Raw genomic sequence first — 21,251 nt, forward strand, 5'->3', positions numbered from 1 at the left:
CTCCACTGCCAGGTTCCAGGTAAGGCTCAGCCTTTCCCAGCTGCCTCTGGAAGAAGTGGGTCTGTTTGGTGCTTGATAAACAAGTGAGGGGAGGAGGCGTGTGCTGGAGAGCAGATGGTCGTTCTGCTTTCCTCTGAAGGTACATGGGCTCTGGCTCGGCCGGGATGGTTTCCCAGCTGCTGGTTCTGAGGTGTCTGGGCTCTGTAACACTTGCAGGTGCGCTGAGGAATCATGCATGAAGCTAATGACAGGTGACGCCTGGATGTGTAGAGACCCATGGTGGAAGTGGATATCTTAAAACTGCAGCTTAAAAAGCTCCTGTTCTTGGAAAACAGTTCCTGATGGTATTTTTGTGGTCCAAATCTGAGACGTTTCTATTCACTTGCTCTGTTGGAGGCGCAGGGGGTGGAGCAGACGGAGGAGCTGAATGGGCGTCATTGTGAAAGGTTACCGGAGGATGGGGCTTCAAGTTGGAAGCATCATTTGGCAAATTCTCAGTTTCAGAATAAAGTTTTTTTTTTCTTTCTGAAATCGGATATACTGTATTAAATCCAGATGTAAAGAAAATTAAGCCAGGGAGAGGGACAGCATGTACTGGGGTAGGGGTGCGGCTTGCTCACCTGCTGGCAACAGGGCCGCCTGGGGTGGCCACCCCACAGAGCAGCCTGGTTATCCCGTTCAGAGCTGGAGGGCTCAGCAGTTCCACTCCCTGACATCAGTTCCAGCTCCTCAGGCAGCATTCCTGCAGGCTAAGCGGTGGAAACAGCCCAGATGGCCTTCAGTAGGTGGATGGTGAAGACCGCACGCTCGTACACACAGTATCTTGCTGCCTTTCTCACCTGTTTAATGGCTAAGACACGTTGAATAAAACAGACAGACAAAGCCCTCCAAAGAAGCAGTTCTAACAACCAGTAGCCTAGAAAAATTAGTAGGTCTCAGTTTTTAAAATTTTGTCACAGGAATTTAGTGCAGCCTTATGGTAGCCGTTTAACTTGTTTACATTCGTTTACATTTAATTTGTTTATATTTACAGATTTGCTTAGGGATGTATAGAGATTTCTCAGTTCTTGCTTGATCATGCCACTTGTATTTTAGTGTCACAGAATTCTCTAAAGACATCAGAGTGTACATGCGTCAGTTGCCCGTGTTGAGGTTTATTCTCAAGTCTCTCTTGGTCTTGAATGAGAAAAGCTGTGCTGTGTGTCTTACAGGCTGTGGCGAGTCCTGGCGTGCTTGGCCACGTGTGTCGCATTGTTCTCTTCACATCTGTTAATGTGGATGTGCGGCTTCCTCCTCCACCTAGATCCTCCCTCTCTCTCTCTCTCTCTCTGTCAGCTCTGTTGAAAAGCTTAGTTGTAGAGGAACTTGAAGTTATTCCTGAAGAGAGCATGATGAATTAAAAATAAAAATGTCTGTCTTGGGTGCCTACCGCTCCAGGGATTGTTCCAGGTCGTGGTGGCAGCAGGGTTCTTGTTGCGGGGAGTGCCATGCGAGGGTGGTGGTGGTGGCTGGGGGGACGCCGCCATCAGACGTGTCTGGGGGTGCCCTGTGAGGGTGGTGGTGGTGGCTGGGGGGACACCGCCGTCAGACGTGCCTGGGGGTGCCATGTGAGGGTGGTGGTGGTGGCCACGGGGACACCGCCGTCAGCCATGGCTGGGGGAGCACTGCAGAGCCCCCCAAGGACAGCCAGAGTGACTGGCAGCACTACCTTGCATGGTCCTGGTGGTGGTGGTATTCATCCTATCGCCATTGGTTTAGTTCTTTACATTTTTGTGTGGCTTTCGGCAGGGTGGTAGGGGATGCGAAGAGCATTCGAACATGGCGTCTGAAATGTGGACAAAGGTTCACTGCTTCTTGCAGAGGGAGCTCTGCAGTTTAGACCCGTGAGTGATCACTGTCACACGTGGGCACAGTAAGCTTCCCCGTGCCTCCGTGTCCACCGCTCGCGGGGCAGGTGGCTCCGGACACGCTGTGCCTCCTCTCCCACGCATGGCTGGGGCGCCTCTCCCAGCCGCCGCCTGCAGAGCTCCTAGTCCAGCTCCCAGTCCGGGCTGCCACAGGCTTCCTCCTGAGCAGCTGAGGGCACAGCCAGGGACACGACAGAGATGTGACCGAGACGTGGCTGTCACAGGCACCGGGGTGTTCCAGAGAACTAGCGAACAGCGTGGTTTTGCTTGCCTGTGTCCTTTTCAAGTCATTTTAAGGTCCTGGGCCCAGCAGCCCTTTCTCCTCTGAGGGCTGAGCCCTGATTGGATTAGATTCCCACAGAGAAAAGCTAAGATAATGAACTGTAGGATTTACAATCCAGAAACATCAGAAAACTGAACTTTTGCAGTCTGAGTCCTAGAAAAGTGACATTTTTATGTTACAGCTCTCCTGTCTTCTCTAATTAGAACTCCTCTGAAGGCTTCTACCTTGATCTTTGCTGTTGAGCTGCGTAGCCTGGCATACCTAACTTTGAAGTGCTTGAAGCAGCCTTGCTGTCTCAGGGCCGACTCGGTCGGCTGCACTTGGCAGTCAGGCAGTTTCTGCTCAGACACTGTGACAGCTGAGGCAAAGCCTGTGAAGAGCCGTCCTCTTCTGTTCGGTTTTGTCTTCTCTGTCTTTTTGAGTGCGCTCTGAATTCCTTGTCCGTGTGCTGGCGAAAGCGCAGGGCAACCGACTGAACTGACTGATGTGTGCGCGCAGGGATGCCATGCTCTTCCTGGTCCTCTGCCACTTCCTGCCCCTCAGGAGTCTGTTGAAGTATGTGGCCAGCGCCATGTGCCTGCGGGTGACAGCCTGAGGACACGGTGCTCTGACCTGCCTGGTCCTGGGCAGCCCAGCTCGGACAGCAGGGCTGCTTCAGGCTCCAGTGTTCTCTGAGAATGTGGCTGGACATCAGGCAGGACGGGCAGTGCGGGAGGAAAAGCGAGCAGAGTCAGTCTGCCAGCGGGAGAGGACGTGTGGGCTGCTATGCGACCTCCTGGGGCTGTCCTCAGAGTGACGTCTGCAGTGTCACCTCGAGGCGGCTGCTGGACTTGGGCTCTGCCAGCTGCTGGGGGGCACCTGGGATGCCAGGCACGGCCTTTGCCGTGGGACCTGGAGGGCCGCAGCGGAGGTGGGCTGGAAGGGGTGTGAGGGCATGACCGCTGCAAGGCCAGGGCCTGAGTGGCACTAATTGCAGCCCTGTGCTCCTTGCACCCTGTGAGCCCATGCCCCTGCACACAGGCGTGGACAAGCAGCAGTGGGAGCAGAGCACACATCGCCACGGGCACATGTGGCTGGGCAGCTCCACGTTCCCCCCAAACCCCTCCGGCTGCAGTGTGCAGATCAGGCTTACACCCAGCAGCCAGTGCGACAGACCCAACAAGGAGACGGCTGTGGAAGCAGCGTGGGGGCCGGGGGGGATGAGCCAGTGCCCATGTCAGTCCCCTTTCGGACCCTAACCCCTGTCACTCCACTTCCTTAGCTGAACTAGATGCCGAGCACTCGCAGCGGGTGCAGGACATGGAGCACGCCCAGCAGGCACGGCTGAAGGAGCGGCAGAAGTTCTTCGAGGAAGCCTTCCAGCAGGATGTGGAGCAGTACCTGTCCACGGGCCACCTGCACATCACGGGGCACCGGGGTGAGTGGCGGGGCGCCGGGGTCGCGAGCTCTGACGGAGCACAAGCGTGCGCAGGCTTCTGTCCTGCCTTCGCCCAGTCTCTAGCTGAAGACGTTTTTTCAACTGCATTTTAAAATTACAAATTCCATGATAGAAAATGTAGAAGAAAAAACTAAGTAAAAAAGACAAGAGAACTGAGTCCCGGGATGCCCTGTGTTTCGGCACAGGCTTGCGCTGTTGCCGGGTCAGTGTTGGTTGAAGTTCCTGCCTGAAGGGAATTCTCAGAAAACTTCATGAAAAACGCCCACTTTGAAACAAAATTATGCATGGATTTCAAGGCTTTTTTTTTTTCCCCCAGCACCATACATTTAATTGCGTTTTCCCCCAAACTTTGTGAAGAAACCTCAGACATAAGGGGCTCCTTCCGTGCTGACAGGAATTCTTTGCAAGGCTGTGTATTTAACGCTGTGTTGTCACTGTCGGAGTGTACCCAGGCAGTCGTCTCACTCTCTGGTGTGGGAGCAGTGGATTTGGTTCCAGGACCCCAAGGCTACCAAAGTCTGCAACACCCAGGTCCCCTCTGTGTTGGCCTGCACACACTGTCACCTCTTGATTGCCTGTAGTGCCTGCTACGGTGCCGGCCCTGTGCCAGGAGTGGTCACACGGTGTTGTTTGGGAATAACAGGGGGAGGGGTCTGCACATGCGCAGTGCCGGCACCCTGGGGCAGGCCTTGCAGCTGGCTCCTCGGGAGAGGGACAGCGTGCATGGGTGAGCAGGGCCCTTCCTGAACGCAGAGCCTCTTCGCCACTGTGCGTGGGGCTCTTAGGAGCATCTGGGAGTGGAAACAGAAAACTTGACTAGGAGAGAACTTGGGGAATGGACTCCTTCCTCTGCCACCCCCCGCTGTGGCCTGGGAGCGGTACCCAGGACACTGGAGATGTGGCCAGGGTACCCCTTCCCTGCCCTCCTGTAGGCATGGGTGTCTTACCACCCACCCTCCTGCACCCCGGAAGCCCACTCCCCTTTTCTTCATCCCTTTTCCTGGCACGCCACATCCCCCACACGTTCCCATGATCCTCTGTCCTCTCCCAGGAGCGGGGAGAGAAAGCAGAGGTGAGGCAGGCGAGCAGGCAGAGATGCAGATGAGCCACATGCATGTGCTCAGCATGTGGCCAGCACCCTCGGCTGCCCGCGGCGCTCCGGTGGGCAGCTCAGCACGGAAAGCTGCTCTTCGGCCGGCTGGCAGCTTCCTACCTTCCGGCAGCGCGCTGCTCGGAGTCATCTCCACCTAGTGGCGTGTGCCAGCAGCTGATGCCCTAGTGTTTGGTGCTGCTGGTGGAGCGTGGCTGACCCAGTGGCTTGGGGAGGCATGGAGTCTGCCCTGGAGACCTCCATCCTGTGACGGGCTGGAGCTGAGGACTCCATCCTTGTTGGGGCTGCTGTAGCAGAATGCTGCTGGCTGGGGCACCTTAGCAACACGAGTCGATTTTCTCTCAGTCTGGAGCTCTGCTTGGATCAAGGTGCTGTTGATGTCTGCGGAGGGTTGCCTCCTGATTGGCAGGTGACTGCCTTCTGACAGTGCCCACGTGTGGCCAAAGGGGCTGCGGCCCCTGACTGTAAGACTTCCGTACCAAGGACCCACACGTGTCCTTGGCAGTCAGTCACCATCTCCTAAGGCCCCACTGCATACAGCGTTGTGCTGAGGGCTCAGGCGTCAGCAGGTGAAATGGGAGGGGACACAAACATAGGGTGTCTTGAGTCTCACACCCAGTGGCCAGCCTGCCGCTGTGCATTCTGGAGAGGATGGGAGGTGAAGGAGACGCTGCCAGCGAGGCCCTCCATGCTCAGTGCCTGGATGTGTGCTTGCTCAGGGTACCATCGCGCACGGGATGTGTGCACTTTGGTCCGCCAGCCCCAGAAATGTTGCAGCAGCTTCGTAGTCGTGGCAGAACATGGCAGCTGCGGGAGTGAAGGCAGAGGGCGAATCCTTGTCAAACAGCGACCAGCTCAACTGGGCGGGGCAGTTTTGGGATTCTGAGCAGCAGCTCCAGGATAGTTTGCTTCCTGTTTCACTACAGGGTGGTTGGGTCACTGAGGTAAGAACAGGTGTCAGGCTCCTGCTGCCACTACCCGGAAAAGCAGGAGGTGTCGGTTTGCACTCTCAGCTTTGTGGGAGCTGGGGGTCATGCACACACAACCACCGGGCCTCTGCCGGGATTCACACCGTGTCTCTGTCTCCAGGGGTGAACCCAGGAAGGTTTAGTTTAGCATAGCAGAGCCTGGTGGAGTCGCTGCACGGACACCGCCTTGCAGAGTCACGTGGAAGCAGCAGCCTGCGTGCCCCTCACTTGCAGGAGCAGCGCCGTGGGACGTGTATCCCAGGAAGGGGCGCCTGGGGAGAGCGGAGCCAGATGCGGCCCGGCACAGGTGTGACAGACCAGCACTGCCAGCACGGGGTCGGGTGCTCGGTGAGACCCTGGCCCAGGCCTGTCTTTCTGGCTGCCATCACTCCTGTTTTCTCAGAAAAGCTGCTACTTCAGGCTGGCTCTCAGTGTGTCACACCGTGCCTTGGTTTATTACCACGTGACCTGTGTCCCCAGGCTCCCAGCTCGGGTTCCCCCTGGTCTGTGCTGAACCAGCAGCCTGGCCAGCCTGCCCCGGTGCTCAGGGAGGCACACTACCCTGGATGCCCAAGGTACCCAGGGCACGGGCCGGAGTTGGTGGTCCAGTTGGATAAGATAGAAAGAGTGGCATAATGCAGCTGGCCTGGTGCCCACAGACTGTCCCCAAGACTCACTCTAGCACCTGATGACTGTAACCTGGCATACCTGGCCCCCGGGAGGTTTTTATTTAGGACTCTAAATAAACTTTATTTATTTATTTAGTAAGTCTTCAGAGTCGTCGTTGATGTGTAGTAAGGAGTGTTTTAAATACCCAGCAAAGTGGTGACAGTAATGGCGCCCAGCCCCTTTCTGGATGGCAGTGTATTTAATTCCGCTTTTTATGCCGTGTCCTGCGCTATTCCATGGGCCACAGATGTGCTGGTGCCAGCAGTGTCCCCAGCCTCTCCCCGCCACTGCCCCAGCTGCAGCAGCGCCCCATCTGTACAGCTCAGGCTCCCCCGCAACGAGCGCTGCCTGACACGCCACCCACACATGCACACACACGCCTCATCCGGCTCTCACACCTGACCCCCGGGCAGCATCCATGTCAGCCGTGTCAGCCCGGACGCGTCGGTCATGTTCTCACATGGCTTTCCGAAGGTGAAGGTGCGTCTCCAAGGGTTGTCTCCTCACACTGCAGACGACGCCTGAGCGCACCTCCACGCACTGGTGCAGGTTGCTCGAGGCGGCCTCGTGCGCCTCCCTCTGGCGGTTGCTTGTGTACCAGGGCTCAGATGGGGACTGAGACTGCTGGCATGAGGATGGAAGCTTCCTGGTCATGTGGCCTCTGTGTCTTTGGTCACCGAACATGGCATGCATGTCTGTTGGTCAGCTGTGTGTGTGCGGCTTTGCTAGATGCTGGCACGTTACTTGTCAAGAGGTCTGTGCCACTTACAGCATTCCCAGCTGTGTGTGGGCATTTTCCAGTGACATCTGTGTCAGCACTTGATACGTCAGATCCTTACAGCTTTGTCACTTTCATTTGGGTGTTTGATACTCATCTTCGCCGAGTCGGTTCAGCGTTGGTGTTGGTAAGTTCTGTTGGTGTGTCTCGGAGTGGCCTTGCTGTGCTTGTGTGGGCCATCGGCTCGATCCATGGTAGTGTTGATGGCTTGTACTTCCACGTCTCAGGAAGTCCCAGCTCCAGGTGAGCAGGGCACTCCACCAAGTCTTATCCCTGCAGTTCTGCTCTTTTCCGTATTCTGCCTGGCAGCTCTTCATGCTTTTGCGCCAGCGTTGAGGTTTCAGGTTGTTTGCCAAGACTCAACCCAGCTAGGCTGAGTTTCCAGGTTGAGGGAGAATTGGCCTCTCGGGGATCCCAGTGGTTTTGTGGGTGCGCATTGATCAGCATCCGTTTCCGAGCTTGGCGTGGGGCCCTGCCTGGACCCAGGGACCTCTGCCGAAGGACGTGCCGCCTCTTGGTTACCCGACTGATTGTTGTTCGTTTTGCCTGTTGCCGTAAACTGCGCCGAAAGCCTTCCCGGCGCGGCTGTGTTCTGTTGCTAGGTTGGCTCGGCTTTGCTAAGTCATTCATTTGTGCCTCTTCTCTGGTTCAGTGAGTCCTACCGGAACCACCTCACTTTGAAGTTTTTCTCCCCAAGAAACCAACTTCTCTCCATGGTGATTAACTTCTCTTTAGCTTTGCTTTCTTTGGACGTTTCTCTGTGTTTAAAGGCTTATTTTTTTGTTTGTTTGTTTATCTCAAAGGCAGAGAGCGATCTGCCACCTGCTGGCTCCCATCGCCAAGGCCTGCCCTCACTGGGGCTAGGTCGGGCTGAAGCTGGGGCTCCAGACCCTGTCCCTGTCTCCGGTGTGGCTGGCAAGGAGCCGCGTCCTGGGTGTTGTTCCCTGCCACCTCCCCCGGGTGCGTCAGCCGGAGGCTGGCAGCAGAGCAGGTGACCTGGGTGGCCACTGACCCGTTGTGCGGGACATTTGCTCTGGGTGTGTTGAAGGCGCGGGCTTGGCTTTCAGCATTCGTTTTCTAATAAGGCACTCAAAGGTATGCGTTTCTTGCAGAGTACTTTTAGGTGAATTCTATCCTTTTGATATTTAACTAGATGTTTCAAATTTGTCATTATGATTGAATTTCTTCAACTTGTATGTTTTCTTAAATTATTTGCCTTATTATAGGCTTATTACAGGTTTCTACATTTAAAAAGTCCTTTAATGTGTCTGAGTGTTTGTATGTCAGTAGCGCCTGCCGGACGCAGCTGGGAGCGGCGCTGTAGCCGGGTAGCAGCTTGGGCCGGTAGCTGCCCAGTCTCCTCGCAGTTCCAGACTCCGCGCGTCAGGACTGTCTTCCTCAGCCACGTTTCTTGAACGCGTTCCCTCTGCTTTTTTGTCACTTCTCTCTGCCGTTTTCGGTTGCGCTCTGGCCTTTTCAGAAAGGTGTCGCAGTCTGACCTGAAGTGAAGGCAAAGTCCAGGAAAGCCGTGCAGAGCGGCCACCGCGCCAGGGCTTTGGGGACCGGGCCGCGGGAGGAGCCTTCATGCAGCCCTCCCACCAGCAGCCTCCGGGGTCGTGGAGGCTGCCCAGGAGTCCCCGAGTCCCCGTGGGGATCAGGGTGAGGATCGGCCCCTGAAGATGCTCCTGCATCAGCACCACGGCAGAGCGGGCCTGGCGCCCCCTGGCGGTCGGCCGGGGCTTGCCGCCAGCGTGGGCGCGTCCACTGGGACAGACTGCCATCCCCAACCTCGAATGCGCACAGTGTGTCCTCCATCTCGTCAAGCGGAACTCTGCGTGATTCTGTGTCCAAGACTGCCCACCCGTCACTCAGCCCCTGTGCAGCTCCGGTCGGCACAGGACCCCTCTCCGACTCGAGTCCCTTTGCCAGCAGGCACGCCTTCTTCAGGCAGGCTCTGCTGGTCTGAAGTGCATCTTAAATGACATCTTAGAGACGACATTTGTCTCACATGTTGTTCAGAAGTTCCCTTTGTCGGCAGGTGCGTCCTCTGGCTGCCTTTCTCTGCATCTTTGTCTTGGGTGCTGTGTCCATCGTTGGTGTAGGCGAGCATCGCTGTTACGCAGGGTTCAGCACATGCATCCTCTTTCCCAGCTGCTGAGCACAGCTTAGCTTGCTTTGGCTTTTGGTTTATTTTCTACTGGGCTCTAATTATTGAACATGTGCCTGGAGTTCTAGAATCCAGCGATTACATTGTTCCTGTCTGGAAGCCCTGTGACGTCACTCGCAGTCCATCAGTGTGGGCAGGAAGGGATGGTTGCAGTTTGCTTTCTGCGACCCGAGTGTGCCGTGAACTCCACGTGGGGTCGGAACTGGCGGTTCCTATTCCTGTGAGAGCCAGGGTTACGTGTGCACGCCCCCTTCTGGAACGTGTCTGTGGAACCTGCAGGGGCCTTGCCGCAGCTCTGTGGGCTGCCCAGCCTGGCCATGCTCCGAGCGCGCCCTGGCAGCCTGCTGTGCCGGCCGGTGCCTTCTCTGCAAGGAGTGCCCAGCCGCAGCTGCTGCGGTGCAGACCACCAGGGCGGGGAGAACCCGCATTGGCAGCCGACCGGAGTGGGCCGCGGGCTGAAAAGGAGCCGAGTGTCTGCTGCTGGTCCCGCCGAGAACTGCTCCGTGCCTGCAGTGCCTGTAAACCAAGGGACGCAAAGAACAGGCAGAGCTGTGAGCAAGGGGGACTTGGGACACGGGTCCAGCTGCAGGCTGAGGTGTGCCCACTTCAGTTCCCTTTGAAGGTGGCGATGGGTGGCAGGCTGTACCGCAGGCAGGCAGTGGCAGGCTGAGGTTCAGTACGCGTGGTCCGCAACGATGTTAAAAGCCCCACATGGCCCTGACAGAGGCTCCCCGCCCACGTGAGTGCTGAGCCGGGTGTGACTGTGTGCTGCTGTGTTGCAGAGCCCATGGGCAGCATGTCGTCCATGGAGGTGAACGTGGACATGCTGGAGCACATGGACCTCATGGACATCTCCGACCAGGAGGCCCTGGACGTCTTCTTGAACTCCGGCGGCGAAGAGGGCAGCGTGCAGTCTCCTGTCACAGGTACTCAAGGACATCATAATGCTGCGTGCCCCCCAAAGGGAAGCCACCCCCAGCCCGCACCTGTCCATCTCAAACCAGTGTGAGGTGTAAGGCCAGGAGTGTGGGCAGCTGCCGCAAGGCTCAGGTAAACTTTGTACCTCGCCCACAGGCTTGGGTGTGCCCAGCCCAGCTCTTGCCCGTTTAGGTGCTTTGTCCCCCATTTCCAGGTGCCTTGTCGGCTCTTCGCTGCGCTCACCGCTCCCTGGACCCTTTACCTTCTTCCCTCCCAGCGTTCCTCAGCCCCTTGTCAAGTTCCTCCTTACCGTGGTTTTCCACATCCCCTCCCTGCGCTTCTGCAGGCTTGTCCCAGAAAGGGGGGGTCCTTGGGGCCCCACCCTCATCCTCCCAGGGGCATAGCACTGACTGAAGGGGTTGTGTGGGCCGTGCTGCTGGCAGCGCACAACACGGAAACGGTGCAGCCGCCAAAGAAACTGGAATTCCTAGGAGAGCTGCGGGGTGGGCGGACTTCGGCCGTCATGCCGTGGCGCTGGTGTGGGAGGGGCTGCGTGGCCGGTGCCATCAGTCCAGGCTTGCTGGGTGGGCTGGCCCAGACGCACACCCCCAGGGGCCTGGCACAGGCTGCATGGTAAACAGCATCACTGCAGACCCCAAGTGCCCACCAACAGTAGCATATGCCATCTTCTTGTACCCATTTGCTGTTGCCCATGGCAACCTGAAGGCATACCATATGACAGGTTTCTTTTTCCGTTTCCTTGTAGGGCCTGAACCCCAAACGTGCATCACCTTTGAGGTTCCACATCCTTCACACTTGCCCACTGAGCCGCCTTCCTCCCCGTACACCTGCAGCAACTCGGCAGCGCAGGATGCGGGCGAAGGGAGCGCACGCCCCATGGTGCAGTCGGATGAGGAGGACGTGCAGGTGGACACGGCCCTGGCCACACTGCACTCTGACGGGAAGGCAGCCACAGAGGCAAGCGACGACAGCGACTCCTGAATCAGGACATCCGTGCACACTGAACGACACTCGAGCGTGAGCGCAAGCCCGCCTGTAAAGTCTGGTTGTCTATAGAGGGTCTTGGTTTTTACAGTTGCCAAAAATGTGTGAGAAGTTGACTGAAAGAGCTGTGAATAAAGCAAAGTTGAAACCACAGGAGTCCCCAGCTTGTCTGTGCCAAGGCCCATGGGCACCCACAGCCAGAGGGCCAGTGCAGAGGTTCCCCAAGCAGAGCCTGGCATCAGCAAGGTAGGACGCGGGAGGGAAAGTGGGTGGGAAAGTGGGCTCCCTGGTCCTGGTTCAGAGAGTATTAATGACCTCCCCATCACATGTAGAAAGTTCTAGTTCTCAACATGTAATGAGTTTTAGTCAGGTTCTGTTCTGACCACGCTTCTGCCATCCCAACCTGACCACTGGGCCAGCAGGCCAGCCCCCAACTCCAGCTCAGACACGCGTGTGGGTCCAAGGCCAAGGCCTGCATCGCCAGCACCCTCCTGATGGCCGGGGAGGACTGGGGAGAACTGGGGAGGACTGGGGAGGACCGGGGAGGTCCATGCAGACCCCGCCCACGGCAGCAGGGGCCCCACAAGCCTCCAGCAGCAGCAGTGGCACCCCTCCGTGGCAGGTCCACGCCGGCACCCACCGTGACAGCTCGCTGCACTCATTCAGCTTCCACCAGACAGACAGGTGTCCAAAAAATGTCTTTTTATTATTAAACCTTGTAGTACAAAGCTGAAAAGTAAACAAAAACTGGCAATAAAACCACATGACGTCTCCCCTCCCCAGGGAGGGTGCAGAGCAGCGCTAATAAATTAAACGTCAACCTGTAAGCCAGAGGCAGAAGTCACTGTGGAGCAAGGGGACACAGCAAGGCCAGAACACTGGACAACCACATTGGCAAACACTTGACTGTTTATGTCATTGTTATTAAATATTCCAAAACAGTTCAGTCTTCCGCAACGACGACCAACAAAGTGGATCAGAGAACGTTCCTGGCAGTCACCACTGGCAAGCTCAGTGCAATATGGGTAGCTACGGGATCGATGAATCCAATTATGAAACAAAGAACAGCTTGTGAAAACAGTTTCCCTTTTTTATTCCACACATACTGTACACACAAGCGGAGACGGGCAACAGCTACTCCATTATTGTTCTGTTGTTGTTGTTCAGTGATGTAAGCAGCACTTATCAACGTTACAAGAAAAACCCTGTAAGCATCCAACGCCACGATGAAGAAACTGAAGTGTAAGGCTTTTCTTCATCTCGTCTTCTCCCCCCGCCCCGCCCCCACTGAGAAAAGGCTCAAGTATTTAAAACAATTTACAGGCGTATGTACAAAAGGGATGGGATTCTTTTTTTCTATTTTTTTTTTCCTTTTTGTTACAACATGAAGAGAAAAATAGACAAGATGAGCACAAATGCATTTTCACATTCAGAAAGAACTGCAGACCTAGTGGCTCTACGAGTGATCACAGAGGGAAGGACTGGAGAGGGTTAATGCTGACGGTCGGGTGCACACGGGGAGCGGGCAGACGAGGATGGAATGTCAGATTGCACGTCGGTGACGCAGAAGCGCTCCGGGCTTCCACCACTTGGTTTTCCTTGTGTGTGTGTGTGTGTGTTTTTTTTTTCCCTCTGTAGGGATGCTATTATTGAAGGGTTTCTGATAAAGGAGCCAACAGCACCAAAAATAACAGAATGGATTTCCTAATGAAATCAGGCACAGGTCTCCCGCACGCCCCTCCTTCCTCAGACAGATGCATAGTGCAGTGCTGGTGAGAGAACCGAGTCACGCCAGTCTCCTCACTGCGCACGCGGCCAGGACAGAGTCCGCCTCCAGCTGCCACATGCCAGAGCACACCGACAGGGCTCCTCCGGCTTCCAGAATACAGACTCAGCTCGCACGTGACAGAAGGACAGACAGCCGAAGCAAAGCCGTTCCTCTTCAAGTTTTCTGTGTGTGTGTGTGTGTGTCCTATCCCTTTTCCAATCTAGAAAAATCTGCTCACATGACTGATGTTTTAAAATTTTGTTCTCCAAACTTCACCCTCTTCAAAAACGGGTTAAAAAGCCTTTTTCCCCCCAACAGTTACAAAAAACAAAACAAAACAATAAAACAAAACAAAAAAAGGCTTTTGTCAGCCACAGGGGCGATACAAATTAATACAGCCCCAAGGGTTGAAAACAGTGAGTATACGGCAGCTTCCGATCGGACTGCAGTGTCTAGGTATTCTAAGTACAAAAACAATGGTTCAACAGTTTAATGCTAAAACAAAAATTAGTTCTCTAAAACCAGAAGAAAATCTTCTTTAGAGCTAGTGCAAAGACAGCTTGTATCCTACAGCAAGTACTCCAAACTAGAATATAATTACAAAAAATATATAGAAATCGAGCATGGTGTTGGCATCTTCATGATGCCCCCGCAGCACTTTTGGATGAGCTGCAGGCCGCCAGGCGGGAGGGTGGCACGGCCACGGTCGCTCTCTTGCGGGGGCCTCTTTTTGGTGTGGGTTTGCTGAGACAGTTCTCAATGCTGCCGTTCTTCCCGGACACTTTGCCACAGATCTGGTTGACCAGGCTGATGATCTGTTCCTGTGTGGGGCAGAAAAGAAGACGGATTCAAGGCATGGCCCCGGGACTGCCTGGGGAGTGCACCCCAGCCGGCAGGTCACAGGAGGCTGTGACAGGCCCACACACACCCCCACTCTTGGTGATGATAAGGCCTCTAAACGGGAGGGGCCCAGCCAGGGGCAGCCTTGCACTGCAGAGGCTGCCTGGCTCTGCTCTGCCACCCTGAATGTCAAGAAGCCTGGGCCCTCCTGTCACCCACCCGCTCCCTAAAGCAGGTACTCCACGCTCGTGCAGCCGGTGGCTTCCGCGAGGCATCTTCTAAGAGTACACAGAGATGTGTTTCCCTGCTTCTTCACGCCAAGGTCAACTACCCCTGCACTGCCCACCAGGCCAACCAGTGCCCTGCTGGGGCAGCTGTGCGCTGCCACAGGAAGGGAGCGCAGCGCCCCGAGGGCCTGGCCTGCTGGGTGGCCTACAAGTGGATGACCAGAAGGGAGCACACAGCCACACCGTCACTGTCTAACAGGCCCTGGTGCCTGGCAGGGAAGCGGCTGTGACCAACAAAGAGAGGACCAAGTTCGCAGTCCAGAAGGGGAATGGGCTCCCTCAAGGGCAGTGCTGAGAGGGGCCAGCTGCCAGGTCAGGTGGGAGAGCACAGAGCAAGGCCCCTCGGTGGGGCAGGGCCCTAGGTGGCCCCACGGGCTGGTCCGGGGAGCTGGTCAAGCCCGTGCCCCAGGAAAAGATCCGTGAGAATGCGACCACAAATGGGAAGCACTGCCCCCGCTTTAAAGGGCTCCCACGGAGGCAGAGGATGTAGGTGCTGCTGGAAGGGGCGTACCACAGACAGCAGGGACCTCCCCACGGGGCTGCAAGGGCCCCCACAGAGCCCACCGCTGCCTGACACACCTCGTCGTAGCGGTACATCAGCTTGAGACCCCGACAGGACTTCTGCTTCTCCACGTGGCGCAGGGCACACTCAAGGCAGAAGACGACGTTCTCGTTCTCCTGGACCACCTGCACGGGGGGCAGGACAGCAGAGGTCACGGGAGCCCACATGGCTGCCAGGGAGACCTGGAGGCTCTGTGAGCCCCAGAGCACTGCGTACGTGGAGAACCCCAACCTGACCAGCAACCCTGGCTGTCCCCTCTGCTGTAACGTCTGGGCCTCCACGGGAAGTGGCTGAGGCCTGCCCCACAGGGCGCCTGGGGAGTTTGGGGGATGTGGGCAGGCAGGACCCAGACATCCAGCACGGACGGAAGGGGCACGCAGCACCACCCCAAGAGTTCCTGGCACTTTTGACTCATGGCAAACGAGACCGCACCAAGCTTCTCTTTGTCGGCGGGAGGTGGCCACTTTCACTTCATTCCAGGCAGCCAAAGGGAAGCAGCCTAGAGGTCAAGCTGCCTGCTGTGGGGTGCTCCCGTGAGTCCAGGGCCCTGAGCTTTGGCAGGGTCGCTGCCAGAGTGCCACCTGCCCCAGGCTGGTCGGGCAGGTGCCCATAAGGAGCTGCACTGGCCCCAACAAGCTCCACCGGGGGGTGAGGGAGGCCAGCAGCAAAGGGAGAGAAGCCGACCATCATGGTAATAGAGGGTTGCAGAGTTGGAGCCTGAAACAAGCGGCTGCAAAGACAGGAAAAGCCCGCCTGAACCAAGTATGCCATGTGCTCAGGGGCCGAGGGGTCTCGTAGCTGAACAGAAGCTGCAACCTGAGGCTGGTGGGCCTCCCTCCCAAGAAAAAAAAGGAGCAGAGTACGGGGCCCCCGAGATGGACAGCAGCCGCGCCGAGGCCTCACCATGGAGAGGTAGCACAGGTGCTGGCAGATCTGGCAGCGCCGCTCCGACGTCTCCAGCTGCAACCACTTTCGAGGCTTTTTCTTGCCATCCGCGACGGCACTGTTGCCGTCATGGCTGCCGTAGCGCGCGGACGAGTGGAGGCCTGCCTCAAACAGCTGCCTGCGCTGCCGCAGCTCCGTGTCCCTACACGACAAGCACAGGCCGGCGCTCAGCAAGCTCTGCCAAGGACCTGCCTGCAGCTGCCACAGCCTGCCGGGACCCTCTGTGCAGCCACTGGACCACAGTACCCCCACACCGCCACAAGGGCCCACATCCCTCAGGCAGGATTCTGCCAGTGGTCCCAGCAGGTGCACACACCTCCAGGCCCAGAGCAGAAAAATATTTCTCTGGACAGGCAGAGAAATAGTGATGCTCACAGCCCCGGGAGGCCATACTAACCAGTGAACTTGGGGTGTCTCTCCCGCTCTCAACAGACACTCAAGCCTGAATGCACACCCCACAAATGGGCTGACAAAGAGTTCCTGGAGCCAGGCCCTCTGGGTTGATTTCCACTCCACTCCCCATCACTGGGGTCCCCATTAAACCCCTCATGGCCTGCTTGGGCAAAGCACAGCTAAATCAGCAAAGCCCACCGTGGAGCTAAGCCAGCACCCCCGGCAGAGAGGCTGGCCCAGCCCTGTTCCCCAGGCCAGCCGATCCTCACCTGAGCTCGTCCAGCAGGGCCGAGATGGTGCTCAGAGTGGGGCCGTTTTCCTTCTTGGCTTCTGCTTGTGCGATCTGGTACAGCAGCTTCTCCATGGAGAATGGCTTGGCTATGTGGCGACGTTTCATTTCCTAAGAGAGCAGTCACATCCCATCAGGCCAGCACACAGCTGTCCGCACGAAAGGCGACAGGCAGCGAGTGTCTTCCTAAAGGGAGAGAGCAGCGACCCAGGCCAAGGCACAGCCCCTCCTGTAGGAGTGCTGGCAGGAACCTGGTGCCACGCTGCAGCAGCTGCTCCTGGGACCCTGCAGGGTCACACTTCGGTCTTTCCTGACACCAGCTCACATCTAGAGCTTTCCTACAAGAGCCTCCCAGCAAGCACTTCAGGATTTCAAAGACAGATTTCAAAACGCAAATGTCCATCCACAGATAGGCGGGGGTGGCTGCTGGTCCTGCTTACCTTGGCAGTCTCGAAGCCCATACTTGTCCACTGAGTGGTGGCAAAGTGCACCGTTTCGGACACGCTGTAGCCACAGCACACTTTGGACACAAAGGAGCCCGGGAAGCAGACAACAAACTGGCCACTCTGCTGCACCGTCCTGTGCACCTTGATGCCCTCTCTGCAAAGCACCTCTGGCGAGATCTGGGGAGACAAGGCCGGGCTGAGCTCCCTCCCATGCCCAGAGTCCCCACATACCCGCACCTGCTCTCCACAGGCTTGGCACACATCACAGAATAGGCAGGCTGAGCGGACCACTAGGAGCCCCTTCCTGAAGCCCACCCTGCCAACAATGTCCTAGCTGGCAGCTGCTGGGCTCCTCTCTGGAGTCAGATGAGGCCCCTGTCATCCTCCACGTGCCAGGCAGCCTGAACACTGGAGCCACAGGACCAAGGCGGCAGACTGCACACAGCCAGAGGCCCTGGGCTCGGTGCGCCTGACCTCCGTACCGAGTGAAGGCTGCTCCTCCCTGCTGGCAGCCCTCCACAGACATGCAGGCCCTTGCCTTGGCCACCCCAGCGTGCAGTGCAGTGGGAGTTGTTCCTGGTGCTCGTTAGGGACCACAAGGGGGTTCATTTCATGTTGTCATCTTTGCCCATAAAAGGCAGGTCCAGCAGGAGGGTGAGGCTGGGCAGTGGGTGCCTGGGGAGGTGTACACATACCATGACGTTGCTCTCCAGCATCTGCAGCCCAGGGGTGCCGTTGGCTTGCAGCAGGGTGTGGACCACGCCCTCCAGCTTGTTCTCCTCTTCAGCAGGAATGCAATACCTGGGGTGCAGAGCACATGGGCAAAGGCCCCACGCAAACAGTCACTCTCCTGGTGCAGGTCCATCCCTACTCCCCAGGACAGGCAGCTCCAGCTCCATGCACCAGTGCCAGGGCTGGCTTGGCATCAGGAACCAACCCTTCCCACCACGCCCACAGGTGTCTTTCCCTGACAGGGGGCCAAACCGTAGCCATGCCCGCAACATATAGACTCAAAGTTTCCTTACATCTGACCTACACTGTCAGCCAAAGCCCTTCGACCAAAACCGGATGCTGAGAAAACCCTGTAAATTTGAACCAGACCCAAGGGCCAGCCCCACCAGCCTCCTGCTCGAGAAGGGCGCCCTCTGCCTGCCAGAGATCCCTAAGGAAGCTCCAGAAGGGCCTGCCCAGGTGGGAGCTGGGCCAGGAGAAGGACAAGAGCTCTGCAGTTCTCCAATCCAGGTGGGCAAGGGGTCAAGCCCGGGCACTGCCTGCCATCTGAAAGCTGCCTCTCAGCCCCCTTAAGCCACGGTCTGGGATTGCAGCCCACCTGGCAGTTGGTGTGGCCACAGGGCTGCCTCAGGCAGCTAGCAGGAGGAGGAGAGAGAGGAAGGAGTGTTAGCAACAGTGGTGTTTAACCCACAGAGGACTCGGGAGCGACTCAAGGAGCCCACCTGTCCACACCGACCACACGCGGAGCTCTGAGGCCCGGGCTGCACTAGGCTGGTGCTAACAGCCCTGAGCCCCGGGCCGCCGCAGGACATGGGGGCAGAGAGGAACCAGAGAGGACCCTGGGCTGCCCTCACTATGGACCCACAGTGAAAACCAAACTGCAGACAGCGTTGCTGGAGAACAGCGACGGCGACTCCGACACCTGCCCTCGACCCCCAGACCGCAGCAGCCCACCCTCAGCATACTTGGCTGTGTGTCAGATCCCCTCCCTTGGAGGTCAGAGCCTGGTTCCCAGGACTCAGTAACGTGCCATTGTATTTTCAAATGCTTTTTCTTCTCAAAAGTGCTAAAATGGTGTCATCGATTTGTGACTTCAGTGTGGAATCTGGAACAGAAGTCACATCCAGCAGCATTCAGGCCACAGGCCGCGACCCACAGGCATGCTGTGCCTTGCAAGGGCTCACGTCTGCAGGACGCACCTGTGCCTCCACAACTCCCCAAATCCTGGGCTGCGACCACTGAAGGGAGGCAGGCCCTGGTTGTGGCGAGGTATCCCAAGATGCAGCCAGGGTTCGTTAGGAAAGCTGAGGATTTGGCCTCCACAACAGCTTGATCTTAAACTTAAAAATCAACAATGCAAAAATCATCATCCCAGAATCAAAACCGTGGGTTAACTATTAGCAGCAATGGCAAAAAGACACTGACCGGTCGGCACAAAAAAGGCAACTCCCAGACAATATCCTGTGGCAACCTGAACACTTCCATGGCAAGCAGGGATGCCAACAGGCCCTGGGAAACAGCCTACCGTCCCCTTTCCACTTGCCCTCCCGCAGCCCGGAGGCCTTCAAGCTCGGGCACCCAGGGACCAGGCATACTCACCAAATGCAATCAGCACCAGTGTGTAAGTAGTCAATGTACGGAAGGTGATTCTGGTCTCGAGACCAGCATGAGGTAGAGAAGACCATGCCGATGTTGAGCCAGGGAATAGTCACTCCTGAAACACAGTGGGAGCAGCATTGCAGAGGGCGCAGTCAAAGCTCAACACGACTAGCGCTATGGTGCACCCAGCTCAGCAGCTGCCTGTGTGTGTGCATCCCGGCCGCTCCACCTCCCATCCACGTCCCTGCTCATGTGCCCAGGACAGCAGCGGAAGGAGAACCTATGTGCTTGGCTCGGTGCCCCTGTGAAGATGCAGCCCAGTCCATGCTGCTGTACGGACAGATAGGATCTTCTTGTTGCTCCCTCTTTGCATATTATAACCGCCTTTCAACTAACTAAATAAAATTCTTAAAAAACAAAACCAAACCAAGAATCCAGCAACCTTCAAAATGGCAGAACATCCGATTTCCCTGGGGCAGCAAGAATGCCCCACCCAGGAAGGCAACTCTAGATGCCATGGGGTTGGCACACCCACCTGCACGCTGACAAGAGGTGCCCAGTCCATCAAGGACCAGTGCTGGACACAGGGAGGGCCCCAGGGTTGGGCTAGAGAAAAGTGACCTGCCTGTAAAGGAAGGTGCTGTGGGATACAGGCTCCGAGTCAGATCAGAAATGGGTCCTTAGTGCCCAGTTTCAGCTGCCTCCTCACAGGGCCCTGCACTTGAGGCCAATATGGCCTGCACTGCCTTTGCCATTTCCTGCACTGCGCGAGGCACACCGCGAGGCTGTGGCCGCAGGAGCCTGAGGTGCTTGAAGGAAGCCATGTCAAGGTTCTAAGCTGGATGCTGAGCCCCCCCCGCCCCCCCGCCGGCTGCTCAGTCCTGCTCACTGTTCCCAGCCTGTATCCACAGTGTCCGTTTCCTATCTGGGCGTTCCACCCCGAGCCCCTTGTGCTGACGGAGGAAGGCATGGTCCACTCTGCTCCACACTTACCAGGCACAGCACCGAGGTGACGCAGGATGGACCCTGTGTTATTGGGGAGGACGGTGAGGTTCCATCCATGCCTACAGAGAGAAAGAGGCCAGCGGTTACTGCCAGCAGGGAAGGCTGCCTCCCAGGCCTCAGGGCAGGGCACATGGGCTCGGAATTACCTTGAGAACGGCTCGGATTTCCCTACCGGAAACCCACTGCCGTGCGTGTTGGTGTCCACCTTGCCACAGTGCACGGCCACGTGGCAGTCTTTCTCTTCTACCAGCCTCCAGTACTCTTGCTGTGGGAGGAAGAAGTGGCGGGTCAGCCCATAGCTCGAGGGCGCCTCCAGCAGGGCAGAGCACTTAGCTGGTACACACCCTGCCCGCCTGTTCCCCCCGCCCCTCAAAGAACCACAGCATCAATGGGTAGGCAGCCCTGGGGTGACCCCAGATGAGCAACAAAGCTACGTGAGATGCCAGAGAGACTGGAGAATACGCCTCATGAAAGCAAACGGAAATCCCTTAGGAAGAAACTTGGACATTTTTCTGCAGAAAAGTGTGCCTTTGAAGACCATGCTACCATGACCTAGTTGAAGTATTCAAGCAGCACAGACAGGAATCTTACCTGGCACCCGAGCCCTCTGTGACACACACTCAACAGGGATGCCCCAGAAGACATGAATAAGTTACACTCGGGGAAGGGACAGGCACAGAGCACGGTAACAGTGGCCCGGAGTCACTGAATCCCAAGACAGAAAAGCAGACCTGCTGGGCACTGGCGTCTGGGGACAGACGCACTGGGACAGCGGAACAGCAATGAGAAGGCACACATGCCACGGAGCACGCTCTAACAATGGACCAGGGGGCACACTGCCAGTAAACACGTACAGAGAAAGGTCTCCGATACGAAAGACTGCTCTTATTAAGAAGCAATGATAGAAAATGGCCAAAGACATCCTATTCTGCTCCTGCTGTCATGCCCGTGACGCTCCAGGCTGGCGCCTGGACACTGATGCACTGACCACACCTGCACGCACCTGTGAGCCCAGCTCGCACACAGGGCCAGCCTGGAGGAAGTGAGGAAGAGGAAGACGGACTGCCACCCAGGCCAATCACATTCGAGACTGGCTGTGGGTCTGGGAGATCTGGGAGACACACTGGCAGTCTCAGGAGAC

The 21,251-nt window shown here is 57.0% G+C and overlaps 2 protein-coding genes across 2 annotated transcripts; one reads left to right on the forward strand and one right to left on the reverse strand.

Annotated features, from left to right (window-relative positions):
* The first annotated feature begins 227 nt into the window (after positions 1–227).
* Positions 228–11,395, forward strand: LOC121166840 (dysbindin-like). Its single transcript, XM_040996140.1, has 4 exons — positions 228–251; positions 3,452–3,607; positions 10,104–10,247; positions 11,006–11,395. Exons 1-4 carry the CDS (start codon positions 236–238, stop codon positions 11,239–11,241), a joined length of 552 nt encoding a protein of 183 aa, XP_040852074.1. The 5' UTR covers positions 228–235; the 3' UTR covers positions 11,242–11,395.
* A 2,126-nt stretch (positions 11,396–13,521) lies between these two features.
* On the reverse strand, positions 13,522–20,486 carry LOC121166839 (protein Jumonji-like; the record flags this gene model as incomplete). Its single annotated transcript, XM_040996139.1, has 9 exons — positions 13,522–13,833; positions 14,719–14,826; positions 15,605–15,788; positions 16,309–16,439; positions 16,769–16,951; positions 17,470–17,575; positions 19,106–19,220; positions 20,099–20,169; positions 20,257–20,486. Coding segments are annotated over 9 exons (1,311 nt in total), but the record flags the coding sequence as incomplete, so codon positions are not given.
* Between the last annotated feature and the right edge of the window lie 765 nt (positions 20,487–21,251).

This window comes from Ochotona curzoniae, unplaced genomic scaffold (assembly GCF_017591425.1).
Source record: "Ochotona curzoniae isolate NIBS_2020 unplaced genomic scaffold, NIBS_Ocur_1.0 patch251, whole genome shotgun sequence".
In the NCBI taxonomy this organism is placed as follows: domain Eukaryota; kingdom Metazoa; phylum Chordata; class Mammalia; order Lagomorpha; family Ochotonidae; genus Ochotona; species Ochotona curzoniae.

What these genes read in the sequence shown, in the direction of transcription:
- LOC121166840 (XM_040996140.1), top strand. An exon ending in GCACATCACGGGGCACCGGG is followed by an intron (nt 3,608 to 10,103) that starts GTGAGTGGCGGG and finishes GCTGTGTTGCAG; the next exon opens with AGCCCATGGGCAGCATGTCG. An exon ending in CGTGCAGTCTCCTGTCACAG is followed by an intron (nt 10,248 to 11,005) that starts GTACTCAAGGAC and finishes GTTTCCTTGTAG; the next exon opens with GGCCTGAACCCCAAACGTGC.